A 12,378-nucleotide genomic window follows, 5' to 3' on the forward strand; every position below is an offset into this window, starting at 1 on the left:
TCCTCTTGGAGTGTCTTGTCTTAACACTTTGCGTTTGTCTGATTAAATAAAAATGTCAAAAAAAAAAAAAAAAAAGATACAGCGACATATCTCCCAAAAAGGCATCTACAATCTTAGCATCTAAAGACAGCTTCCATGAACATTTTTGCAGTATACAAATGTATACCTATATATGTGACACGGAAGTACTTTGCAAGTGTATTTTTTTAATTAAAGAATACACATTATATAATGTGTGTTTGTATATACACACATGCACAGATTTTTTAATGGAGTTAAGCTACATGGGTTCTTTTGAGTACAGCCTTCTTTTTTTAGAAATACAGTAAGGCATTTTCATCCCCAAATTAACAGGTAAGGTTCTTGTCTCATCATTTATTTAACTTAGCATATATTATTGAGTATTCAATTTGTTTCCAACCGTTCACCATGACAAACAGAACACACCTTTGAATTAAAATCGAAGTCACACACAAATATGATAGATTGTATTTAGACGGCTTTATACTGCGAGTTAGAAATACCAGAAAAATGTTCCAGTAGGTCATGATACTTTGTAAACCTTTGAAAATGCAATTTCACTTGGCATCACGGACCAATAGTCCGTATTTCTTTTGGAGTCATTAAAAGGTAGAGAGGGGTGTCTGTATTTATCATGCTGACTTCCACAGCGAAGCGTCCGAAGCTATACTTGGGGGACGGGGGGTACCAAGGCTGGATCTCAGGTGCACAGTTGCTTCAGTCTGCTCGGTCTTTCCCATTGGAGGCGAGCTCTCCGGGACCTGGGCGTGGCAGCCTCCCTGGGAAGTTCCAATCGCGTGATTGCTCATTCCTGCCTCTTCTCCCTCACCTGGCGAGATCTCCACCCAACATCTCCTCTAATTTGGCTGAAAATGTCAGAATATTTCCTGTCAGTCTCACTTTGATTGTAATCGTGCCTCTGTTTTTAAACACCTGAGCAAGTAGACACAGTGCTCACTGAGAGCTTTGAATTCTGTGATCTTGAATTTTATGCAGTTCTTTGTTCTTCTCTCTGCTGGAAATGTTGATGATCAGGAACGCTAGGCACTGTTTCCATAAAGACACCTGGAAAGCCATGGCTGGCTTGGCTCAGCAGTTCGAGTGTCAGCCCTTGGACCAGAGGGTCAAGGGCATGTACCTGGGTTGCGGGTTCGATCCCCAGCCCTGGTCAGGGTTGTGTGGGAGGCGGCCACTTGTATCTCTCTCACATCAACGTTTCTCTTTCTCTCTCTCTCCCTCTCTCCCTCTCTCCTTCCCTTCCACTCTATTAAGAAAAAAAAAATCAATGGAAAAATATCTCAGCTGAGGATTAACAAACAACAACTGGTACTTCAAATAACACACATATTGACTATAGTATTTTAAACTAAGTGTATCAATACAGTATTGAGAAATGTTTTAGCTTTTGGACATCAAGAATTTTTCACTGGGTTGTGTAAAACTATTGATTCATTGTAGTACTTAATATAAGGAAAAGGCACTTCCGGTTTTTGTCAGTTCTATTGCGTAACATATTTTTGAGTCCGTTTTGGAGATTTGCAAACAAAACTGATGCTTTTTGAATGTTAAACCTACAGACTAGAATAAAAGCAGTGTGTGCTTGTTAGGCATCGATATTATTAAAGCATGGCTTTTAAAATGCTGACAGTTTAGTCGATCATATTTGATTTTTTTGTTACTTAAAATACTTTTTGAAGTACTTAGCAAAAAATGCATACCTTTACAAAATTTGTCCAGCTTTCGAATATGCTTTTCCATACTTGGAGAAGAGATCAAATGATGGTAATACAGTCTGGAAATCCTAGAAGGAAAGAGAGAAAAGATTAGCACAGAGCTCTGACTGACTTTGTATTATTATTATTATTATTATTGGTTTTAAATCTATATAACAATAATTAATTTAATTTTCAAAAGAGGAAATGAAATGGTTAGTTTTACTTAAATGATCTTAGATTAAACATTTTTATATGTATTAATTATATTTAGTGTTTAATGTAATAAACAATTTTAACATATAAAATAACTCATTTTTAAAATGTACATTCCATGGACACAGATAACAGTATGGTGATTGCCAGAGGGAGGTATAAGAAGGTGAAGGAGCCCTGGCCGGTTTGGCTCAGTGGTTAGAGCGTCGGCCTGCGGTCCAGAGAGACCCGGGTTCGGTTCCCGCTAAGGGCCCGTACCTCGGTTGCAGTTTGTCCTCGGCCCTGGTTGGGTCGTGCGGGTGGCAACCACTCGATGTGTCCCTTTCACATCGATGTTTCTCTCTCTCTCTCTCTCTCCCACTCTATCTGAACAAAAAATGGAAACATGTTCTTAGGTGAGGATTAAAAAAAAAAAAATTAAAAGAAGGTGAAGGAGGGATAAATGGTGATGGAAGGAGACTTGACCTGGGGTGGTGAACCCAATACAATAGACAGATAATACACAGGTTTGTATACCTGAAACCTGCACTTCATTAACCAATGTCACCCCAACCAATTCAACTTTTAAAAAATTTTAAAAACAAAATGTACATCTTAATTTTTGACTTTTACATTTACTTCAATTTGATTTGGGTGAAAAATATATTCAAATTGTATATGCTTTAAAAACAGTGAATGCGTAGAGTAGGAAAAAAAGACAATAGGCTTCATAGTCGTGTCAATAAAGAAGGATCGATTATCCTTCAGTCCCTAAACGAAAACCAGAAATTCTCGATCACTCTGATTTTTTAACTTAAAACCCTGCATTCTTACTTGGCCCCAGTCAGTCAATAACTGCTACTTCCCTGCGACACAGGAAGACGTGGCAATGCCATTAAGACGGCTTTGGTTTGCGGACATCTTGGCGCTGACTCTCGGTTGGGTAAAAGGTGCCTGTGGTTCAGAAAGCAGGCCACGTGGCCATGGGAGCAACTGGGAGTTCAAGGAAAGCACCTTCGTGACCCGTGCACTGTGCTACTGTCGGAGTGGGGGCTGGGGATGCTCTTCTGCAAACCAACCTGTGCAGACAGAATGCTGGGGATGCAACGCCAGACCCTGCTGTAGCCCCTGCTCGCCGGAGCACACGGCTTTCTGTTCGGGTGCCCAGCCAAACACAAATAATCCGCTGCCCAAATGAGCTCCTTGGGACACTTTGGGAGTCTTTGGGAGTGAACGGCTCTCTGAGCTGGAATGCAGCCCAGGTCTATTTCAAACCCAACTCACAATGAAAGAGCAGATTTCCTGGGCCACTCACCCCGAGTGTATGATGGCTTTGTGTTGGCAGCTGCCCTGTTTCTCTAGTTATTTAAGGCTTTGGGGTACACGTTCCTACTTTTATTTCAGTGTGGGTGCATCTAAATGCTGAAGTTATATATTGGAGTTTCTATTGATTTTCTTTTTACATTTTTATAAAGCTTCTTCTTAATAGCTTCATCTGTCTTTCTCTTACCTAGCTCATGTCCCCGTCCATCTTTATGGCCGTGCTACAACGGCACAGGTGGGAAACAGCGGGTCGGACACGCCGACCGAAACGTGCAAACGCACTGTGTCGTGGTGTTCGTGCACCGTCATCATCATAAAAGGGATGCCGAGCCATGAAGACAGACCAGGAGGAATCGATGTAGATATAGAGAGGCACATCTAAAAGGTGGCCTTAATTGCAACCAAAAATAATAAGAATGTCATCTAAATAAAAGTCACTGAAATGGAACATCCGACTAGCTCCAACGTAGTTGATTTGATAACAGAGCGAATGATACCAGGGTAAGAGGTTCCAGGAATAGTATTGTCATGATCAGAGACAGCCCACTGTCCACAGGGGGAGGCTGGGTGAAGCGGGGAATGCTGAGGCCGCAGTTTGGGCTCACATATGGTTGGTGCCCAGGGCACTGGGCTGTAAAACCCTTTGGAGGTATCAGAATGGCTTAAAGGGAACCACTTAGAGCAGGAATAACAACTGAAAGTGAGATTATGACTATTCCAAAACACGAAGTGTTTCTTAGCGGGAAATAAACTGAATGCCAGTAACTAGGTACTCCAAGAAAATCCTCCAGAGGGGGGTTAATGCTAGAACACAGGTGTCACATAGCGCTCACAGTTGTAGTCCTAGGGTTTAGTCCGTGTCTGGTACAAAGTAGACGCTTGATAAATATCACGTGGCCGAAGGAGTGACTGGAGAATGAATGAACGGACGTGGTCCTGGGGAAGCATGAACCTGTCCTAAGTTGGAGAGGCTGAGCCTCCTAGAACAGCACACCCTTACTCTCTCATCCAACTGCATCATCACTCTAGAAGCCAAGCGAAGGAGGTGAAAACTGTACGCCCCGGACTCCATCATCAAGAGGGTCTTCCCAAGGTCACTCCATGGTCCAAAATCTTTTCTTTTCCAGCTAGTAGATGTATGCCCAGTTCCCTCTCTGTGCCTCCAGTAACGCGAGTCTGTAAGTATTTGGAGGAGAGACCGCAAAATTGGGGGGGGGGGTTCTATGAGGAATGAGGAGGGGAGCCTCTGTCTCGTCTGTTGTATTGGAGCTCCCCTCAAAGTGCCAGACAGATGTCATGACTCCATAAATCTTGGCTGAATAGAAAAATAGGACTTCTCATTGTGACACTGTTTTGCAAGGACAATAATGCAAACTAATAATTCATCAGTAAACAGGCTACAACGATGTGTTCAATGATGACTTCATAAGAACACCGTTACCATCGATCCTCATCACTCAGATCTCTAATGTGCGAGCTCACCTACTGGCTAAAATTTACTTGTAGCCCCAGAATCAATACTCATGTGCCTTCTCAGGCGTTTATAGACAGGGGCAGAACAGTGAGAAATCGGGGTCACCCGGCGCACCTCTCCAGCAGAGGCCTTGCTCTCCCAGCTCTGCTCTAGTTAGTCCCGCATTTTCCACGCTAAGTTCTTCGTGTTGGTGATGTCACTGTGTAACACGGACCCAGGCAACTGCTGAAGTGCTGTCTCGTGACCCTACGTGTAAGAAGGCCGCCGTGGGCCTACAGGGACTGTGTGCCTGTGCTGGAGAGCCTTCGTTCTGGCAGGAGCGACCGTGCAATCGGCAACAATTCGCTGGCAATGAATCAACGATGTCGGTTCAATAAAGGGCCTTTACACAGGGACACACAGAGCAGTGTTAAGTATTGATCAGTGGCACGCACAGAGCAGTGTTGAGTATTGATCAGTGACACGCACAGGGCAGTGTTAAGTATTGATCAGTGGCACGCACAGAGCAGTGTTAAGTATTGATCAGTGGCACGCACAGAGCAGTGTTAAGTATTGATCAGTGGCACGCACAGGGCAGTGTTGAGTATTGATCAGTGGCACGCACAGGGCAGTGTTAAGTATTGATCAGTGGCACGCACAGAGCAGTGTTAAGTATTGATCAGTGGCACGCGCACAGGGCAGTGTTAAGTATTGATCAGTGGCACGCACAGAGCAGTGTTGAGTATTGATCAGTGGCACGCACAGAGCAGTGTTGAGTGTTGATTAGTGACGCGCACAGGGCAGTGTTAAGTATTGATCAGTGGCACGCACAGAGCAGTGTTAAGTGTTGATTAGTGACGCACACAGGGCAGTGTTAAGTATTGATCAGTGGCACGCACAGAGCAGTGTTGAGTATTGATTAGCTGACCAGAAGCTTGCAGGAACCCCACCCTGCATCTCCCGTAGGAGCCACGGTTCAGGAAGGACTAAGTCGGTGCTCTCCGAGACTCGACAGGTTAGTAACCACTGCAGATGCAGGATCTGGGTACCTGCAGTCGAGCTGAGCTCCGTCATGACACATTCACGGCTGCGGACACGCGCACATTCCACCAGAACATTGCAGGCGTCCCGCCTCCCAGGGCAGCGACACTGAACAGACCATGAGTGAGAACATGAGCCCAGAGACCCACGTACCCTTGGCTACTCTCTACGGGGCGGCGGTAACAGCTCTTCACGAACACCAACTATGGATAGATAACAACTTGAAATTTAGCTTTATGAGACACAGTTTTCTTTCAAATAAGATAACGTATACATGAAGTTTTAATAGAAAGACTTCTCATAACCCTATTCTAATCCTAGATTTTCAGAGTATCAGCAGGAATTATCATGTTTCATTTCTTTGGGTTCATTTTTAAGAACTGGTTTTGAGCCCAGCCGGTGTGGCTCAGTGGTTGAGCGTCGACCCTGCACCAAGAGGTCGCCGGTTTGATTCCCATTCAGGGCACATGCCCAGGTTGTGGGCCTGATCCCCAGTGGGGGGCATGCAGGAGGCGGCCAATCAATGTTCTCTCTCATCGATGTTTCAATAAAGAAAAAATGAAGAAAGAACTGGCTTTGAAACATCCTTCCCTTCTTCCCTTCTTCCCTCCTTCCTCCCTAAAAGCATTAACCGAGTTGTGCTTATGCCAAGTACTGTCCTGGGATACGGCAATAAACAAGTTAGGCGAAAACTCCTGTCTTCAAGGACATTAAACTCCCCGTGAGCAGGCAGACAGACAGCGGAAAGGTGTCAGGAGCGGTAAGAACCGCGATCCAGGGTGCGGGAGGGCCGGCGGCAGGCAAAGGCCAGCTGAGTCACGGCAGGTGTCCAGGGAGGCCGCTCCATGCTGATCGAACCACAGCCACACTGCTGTCACCACACCACTCGCGGCACCCCGAGTGACCAAGCCACGGACTGGTGTGCTCTAGGGTTTCTGGAGGGCGGACGGGTTCCAACATCTGGGACCTGCAAATCCGTTGGCTCTGGGGCTGGGGCCGTCGGGAGCACCAAGCCCTGCAGGAGGACCCTTCCTCTGCAGCAGCACGGATGCCCGCGGAGGCCTTGTCGGTGGGCAGAGCCCCGCTAAGTCCACGTCTTCCACAGGCATGGTCCTACCCGCATGCCACCCAGGTGCCTCGACACCGTCCCGCCCCCGGGGCACAGGCGTGCGACGGGACAGTTCAGCCAGTGAGGGGCCCTGGGCATCTGTATCCTCCGGGCAGCCCGGCCCAAGAGAGACGATGGAGAAAGAAAGAGGACTAGTAACAACGGCCACCTATTCCTTTTCACTGATACCACCGATGGTGTCTGATGTCAGAAAGTAATTAGCCAGGACACAATTCACAGGGAACTAACACTGGATGCGATGCGGGGTCAGTGGCAGTGGGGACATTTTTCTTTCTTTTCTTTTTAATTTTTTTTTCCTTTATTGATTTTAGAGAGCGAGGAAGGGAGAGGGGGAGAGAGAGAGAGAAACATCGATGAGAGAGAACATCGATTGGCTGCCTCCTGCATGCCCCCCACTGGGGATCGGGCCCACAGCCTGGGCATGTGCCCTGACCGGGAATCAAACCTCTTGGTGCAGGGTCCAAGCTCAACTGCGGAGCCACACCGCCGGGCTGGGGCATTTTTCTAAGACAGTGATAACTATAATTACAGTCGTGGGATCACACGACAAAAACTGGTCCCCCTCCCAGAGAGGTACTGCTGGGCTGCCTCTGCCCCCCACTCTTCCTGGGATTGTCTACACCCGGGATCCCGGGATGGGAGTTATTATAATTTCTTGGTTAGCTGGAGGGGGCCCTTGGTATACCATGTCTGGTTCATTTTCTAATTATCTCCCAAAGAAGCAAACATCCTGAAACCATACACTGGATAATTTAAAAGGCAGAGCTAACTAAAATGAAGAGCACTTTCCTACTTATGTTAACGGCTTTAAACGTGCAGATCTACCCTTGGAATCAACTCGTCATCAGATCTTAAAATGCTGCCTTGTCTTCATAAAAGTCAGCGTGTCTCCCTCTGTAGTCTGTCATTTTCATCAAACGCTGTTTTCTACTTGTTGGTTTATTCCTTCACTGTGAAAATATGTATGATGATGTTTGGTATAAAAATCAAGAAATTAGTCTCGCAGCAGGGAGTCCGCTAACAACACCATTTTAATCTTATCCTTCAAGCGGTGGCAGAAAACATATTAATTGCAGTTTAATTTATGCAACAAATATTTCATTCTAATTATGCTTAATTTTTGTCAAGCTATAAAAATGTCAATAGTTCTGACACAGTGTTTGCTTACAAGTTTTTTTTTTCCCCCTAAGTGAAGGAATGAAAATCAGACGTGGTTTCTGAAAGAAATTATGAGAGGTTTCTAATTACTGCTTACGTTTTTGAAAAATTGCTAATCTGGTAAATGTGTGAACTCGAAGCTTTATTACTCAATATTTATGATTGTTGATAATATACATGCACCATGAACATGATGGAATTCTCACAGGAAGGTGGTTTTTTTTTTTTTTTTTGTAATTATAGGCTATATCAGTAACTGTCACTGAATGGTGAATTTTCTCCATAGAAATATTTGTGGTAATTCCTCTCAGGAAAACAAAGACAAGAAGTGAAACCGGTTGCTCCTGACACACTGCTTTGAAGAAAAGGGTATGTGCCATGAACAGAAGTGGAAAGAGAAATGTGGTCAGCCTCCTGGGGGAGGGACCCAGGCCTGTGTGTCATGTCCGCCACCTACCACATCCAACAGACTTGAGAACGAATGAAATGTTCCAGATGTCGTGTTTTTGGAAGTATCACCATTATTTCAAAACCCACTCTATGAAAGTTGTATGGAGCCATATTTTAAAATTACTCATTGGGAGGACTTCTAGGTTTAAGATAGCAGAGCAGTTAATGTCCTGCCCCAGCCTCTCAGAAATGCCTCGGCCAATCGAGGAGGATGATAAACATCTATAAGACGGCATTCCCGGTAAAGCTGGGATGACAGCGGCGACCCCGCTCATAATTTATGTTGAGCCAGATGAGGGTGGTAGCATCCCAGACCCAAAAGGAAGGGAGAACGGACCAAGGGTTTCCCACCCTGTTCTTCCCACCTCAGCCCTGGAGGCTCGGCGCTGGGATCTGACGGGCAGGTGAGAGTTGACAGTGGTCTCTGGGAAGGAGGACCTTCCCTGGAAGATGGGAGGGATGGGTCAGGAGTATGCCACTTAGCATTACAAATCTTTTTAAAAAACTGTTTTTATTGATTTTTTAGAGAGAGAGAGAAACATTGATGTGAGAGAGCAACATCGATCGGCTGCTTCCTGCACGCCCCCTACTGGGGATGGAGCCCACAACCTGGCCATGTGCCCTGACTGGGAATCAGACAGGGACCTCTCAGTCCACGGGATGACGCTCAATCCACTGAGCCACACTGACCAGGCTGCATTACAAACCATTGAACACACCTACTTGAACTATGTACGTATTTTAATTGATAAAAATAAAGTCAAGAAGAAACAATCAGTGTGCCAAAATGTTTACTATTCCTCTTAGATTTAAGTCTCCTTTCTACTTGGACTCTTGTATTAGCTGCGTTCCTCTCAGTAATTAATGCCCTCTCTCTCTCTCTTTTTTTTTTTTTTTTTATCATTTTTATAAAACACCTCAACATATAATTTCTCATTTGTTATTCTTTTTTACATTTTGCCTTCATTTTAAAAATATTTTTAATGCTTCCCAAAAGCAAGTCTATATAATAAAACATATAAAAATGCAGATGAGATAGTCAACAGAAGTTAATGTATTTTATAATGCCAACTCCCTTTATAAGCTTTGAGAAAATTATATACACATGTACTAGTCTAGGAACAATACTTAATGTTTATATTTGAAACAAAATTACTCAAGACGATGATCTATTTTTCTGAACTTGTGTCCTTTTCCCGAACTAAATCAAATGAAGAAAGCAATGGAAATTTCCACACAGGCTATTTCATACACGGATGCCCTTGAACTTTACTGAGTCTGAACTCAAAAACATGTGTAGGTAAATTACTTTGGTGTGTTTATTTGCTGTTGCCATTAAGAGTACAATTTATTGCTCTTAAAGTTTAATTTATTTAAACTTTCTAAATGAAAGGCTGTTAAATTCAAGAACATTATCATTTGCTATATGAGAATTTAGTCTCAATATTCAATATATTATTCATTATTACTTTTGAACAATATAAAATGATTTAAAGATTAAGAGGATATAAAAATGGAACAATTTAAAGGATTATGGCCTTCTGAGGTCTGTGTTTGGCATAGTCACACAATATAGGAGAAAATAACTCAAGTAAAGTTAAATTCCACTGTGTATGTATTTTCTCTTACACTGCTTTTGTTCCACAGAGAAGAGTTTACCAGAAACAAAGTAAAAAACAAGTATGTTTCACCATGGTCAATATATAATAACTGCTAATTAGTTGGTATCTATTTTTAAATTGTACTTTACACAAAACCAACAATATGATATATTCTTAGTAAACAGATTACATACAATTAATACTTAAAGATACTTGAGAAGCTTTGACCAGTTAAGTAGGTTAAGCACTCCTGCAATATTGTTTCATTTAGTATTCTACTTAATAAATCTTTTTTTATATAAGGAATAAAAAATAAATCCAATATAAGAAAGAATATAACAAGTATAAAAGTAGCAAGTTCTAAGTAGTTCAGATTTGGCTCTGCTGCAAACAGTGAAATCATTTACTAGTGTAATAGCATGCCTGATATCCATTAGCAATTTGAAGGTTAATAAAAATGATTAATAGAAAACATCTCTGAATTAAGCTTGATAGATTAAAAGTGTTGTAAACAAATCAAAATCTTCCAGAGGTAATTCATAGTTTCTTTTTTTTGCAAATAATAACCAGAAGGGTCTTGATTTTATTCAATGTTACTAAATAAAATTTTGACAAGTACGGCTTCACTTTACTTAAGAAAAAGGAAAGTAGACGAAGTGTTTCATATTGAAAAGCCACATTAAAACTCTACTTTATCATAAATATTAATATGCTACACTGAGGTAATTACGAGTTATAGATTCTTTTATGCAAACATTATTTGGCAATGTAGTTTAGGATATTAATGCGCAATACCTTATATATCTCTTATGTTGACATACGTTTAGCTAATATGGATTATGATATAGGTGTTAGTCATCATTAATGATATTTCTAGAAACCCATTAGTTTCCAAGAGCTTGGAAATTAATGGCAAAGGTATTTCAATTAGTTTTGTCTGCTCTCCAACTAGACGGTTAGGGCTTCTCCAAATTTTCAAAACTGTTAATGTGATTTAGTGGATATTAACCTCACACAATGTTCCATTAAGCTCTTATCCATCATGGGGGCTAGCTAATTAGCCTACAGGAAGAATTTCCCTTTCCAAGAAATCTTACAGTTTTAGAGCCCTGAGAAAAACTCTTTTTTAAAAAACCTCTACATCCATAGCCCACGGAAGAGCTGGCATAGGGTGCGGGGGGTGGCTGCCAACAGTTGCTGAGTCTCCATCTTCACGGGTGGAGCTGGAGACAGCGTCCCGAGAGGCCCTGGTGCCCATTATCCCAGCAGGTCTTCCGAAGTTTTCAAAGAGCAGATAATTCTCACTCTGAGTAAACTGCTCTGAAATTCCTCCTTACTTCCTTTTTTTTTTTCCCAATGACAGATGACATTCAATACTGTATTCATTTCGGGTGCACAGCAGCGTGATTAGACACTTGTATAACTTACGAGGTGCCCCCCCCCCCATAAATCTAGTACCCCCTTGACACCATACATAGTTATTACGATCTCCTTTCTTTACTTCTCACTTTCTCACAAGCATTCAAGTTGGGTTTCTGTTTCGGTCATTATTTCTTCAAGAGAAATGTCTACCTCTTGGGGAGAGTTCAGGATGATGAGTGGAAAACAACGTGGTTGAGCCACAGTAACCAAGCCGAAGGCCCTGCCTCCTCCGCGCTCTGAGGACGCACTGCACGCAGGGACCCGCGTATGTGAACAAGAGCCCTACCCGGTTAGGGCCACACGCTCATCTCGTCCACCAGTGACCTGTGTTGCAGAACTAGGAACTGAGGGCAAGTGAACTGGACCGCCCTCCAGCGGAAGTCTGGAAAGAAGCCTTGACCCGAATCCACAGATTCTCTCTGTTGGTAAACAGTAGATGTGTCCGCTGCTCTCGAAACCGAAGCAGAAGACGAATAAGCTACACAGGCCCATGGGAGAAAGTAGACCCACATGTCAAAGACCTAAGTTAAAAACAAACATCCGAAAGTCATCATAGCCAGTAACGTGAAGACAATTTCAGTGTTAGAGAGTATTTGCCAACTTCAACCAACTCCTGCAAATATGGGTTCCATAGAAGAGAGCCAACGCCCAAAAGGATCAAAGAGTCTAAAATAACAGGACGAGATACCCTTAAAAACAAGGTCACAGATGTCAGGTGGAAAGAGCAAATAAACTAAGATGACAATCGCAGCATTCAAATTCACTCTAGAGGTAACCATGGGCTACTCAAAGTTGAGTTGGTGGATAAAGGTTATATTACAAAGAAAATAATTCATAAAAGCACCCCCCCTCATACCCCTCCCACACTAAGAT

At 43.0% G+C, this 12,378-nt stretch overlaps 1 protein-coding gene across 1 annotated transcript in view; it reads right to left on the minus strand.

Annotated features, from left to right (window-relative positions):
* Positions 1-1,741: 1,741 nt before the first annotated feature.
* Positions 1,742-12,378, minus strand: part of SPATA17 (spermatogenesis associated 17) — an 89,003-nt gene continuing 78,366 nt past the window's right edge. Inside the window, exon 11 of the mRNA XM_036277730.1 lies at positions 1,742-1,822. Within this exon, the coding sequence (XP_036133623.1) occupies positions 1,742-1,822 (81 nt within the window). The remainder of the gene's footprint in view (positions 1,823-12,378) is intronic.

Source organism: Molossus molossus, unplaced genomic scaffold (assembly GCF_014108415.1).
Source record: "Molossus molossus isolate mMolMol1 unplaced genomic scaffold, mMolMol1.p scaffold_m16_p_23, whole genome shotgun sequence".
NCBI classification, from domain to species: domain Eukaryota; kingdom Metazoa; phylum Chordata; class Mammalia; order Chiroptera; family Molossidae; genus Molossus; species Molossus molossus.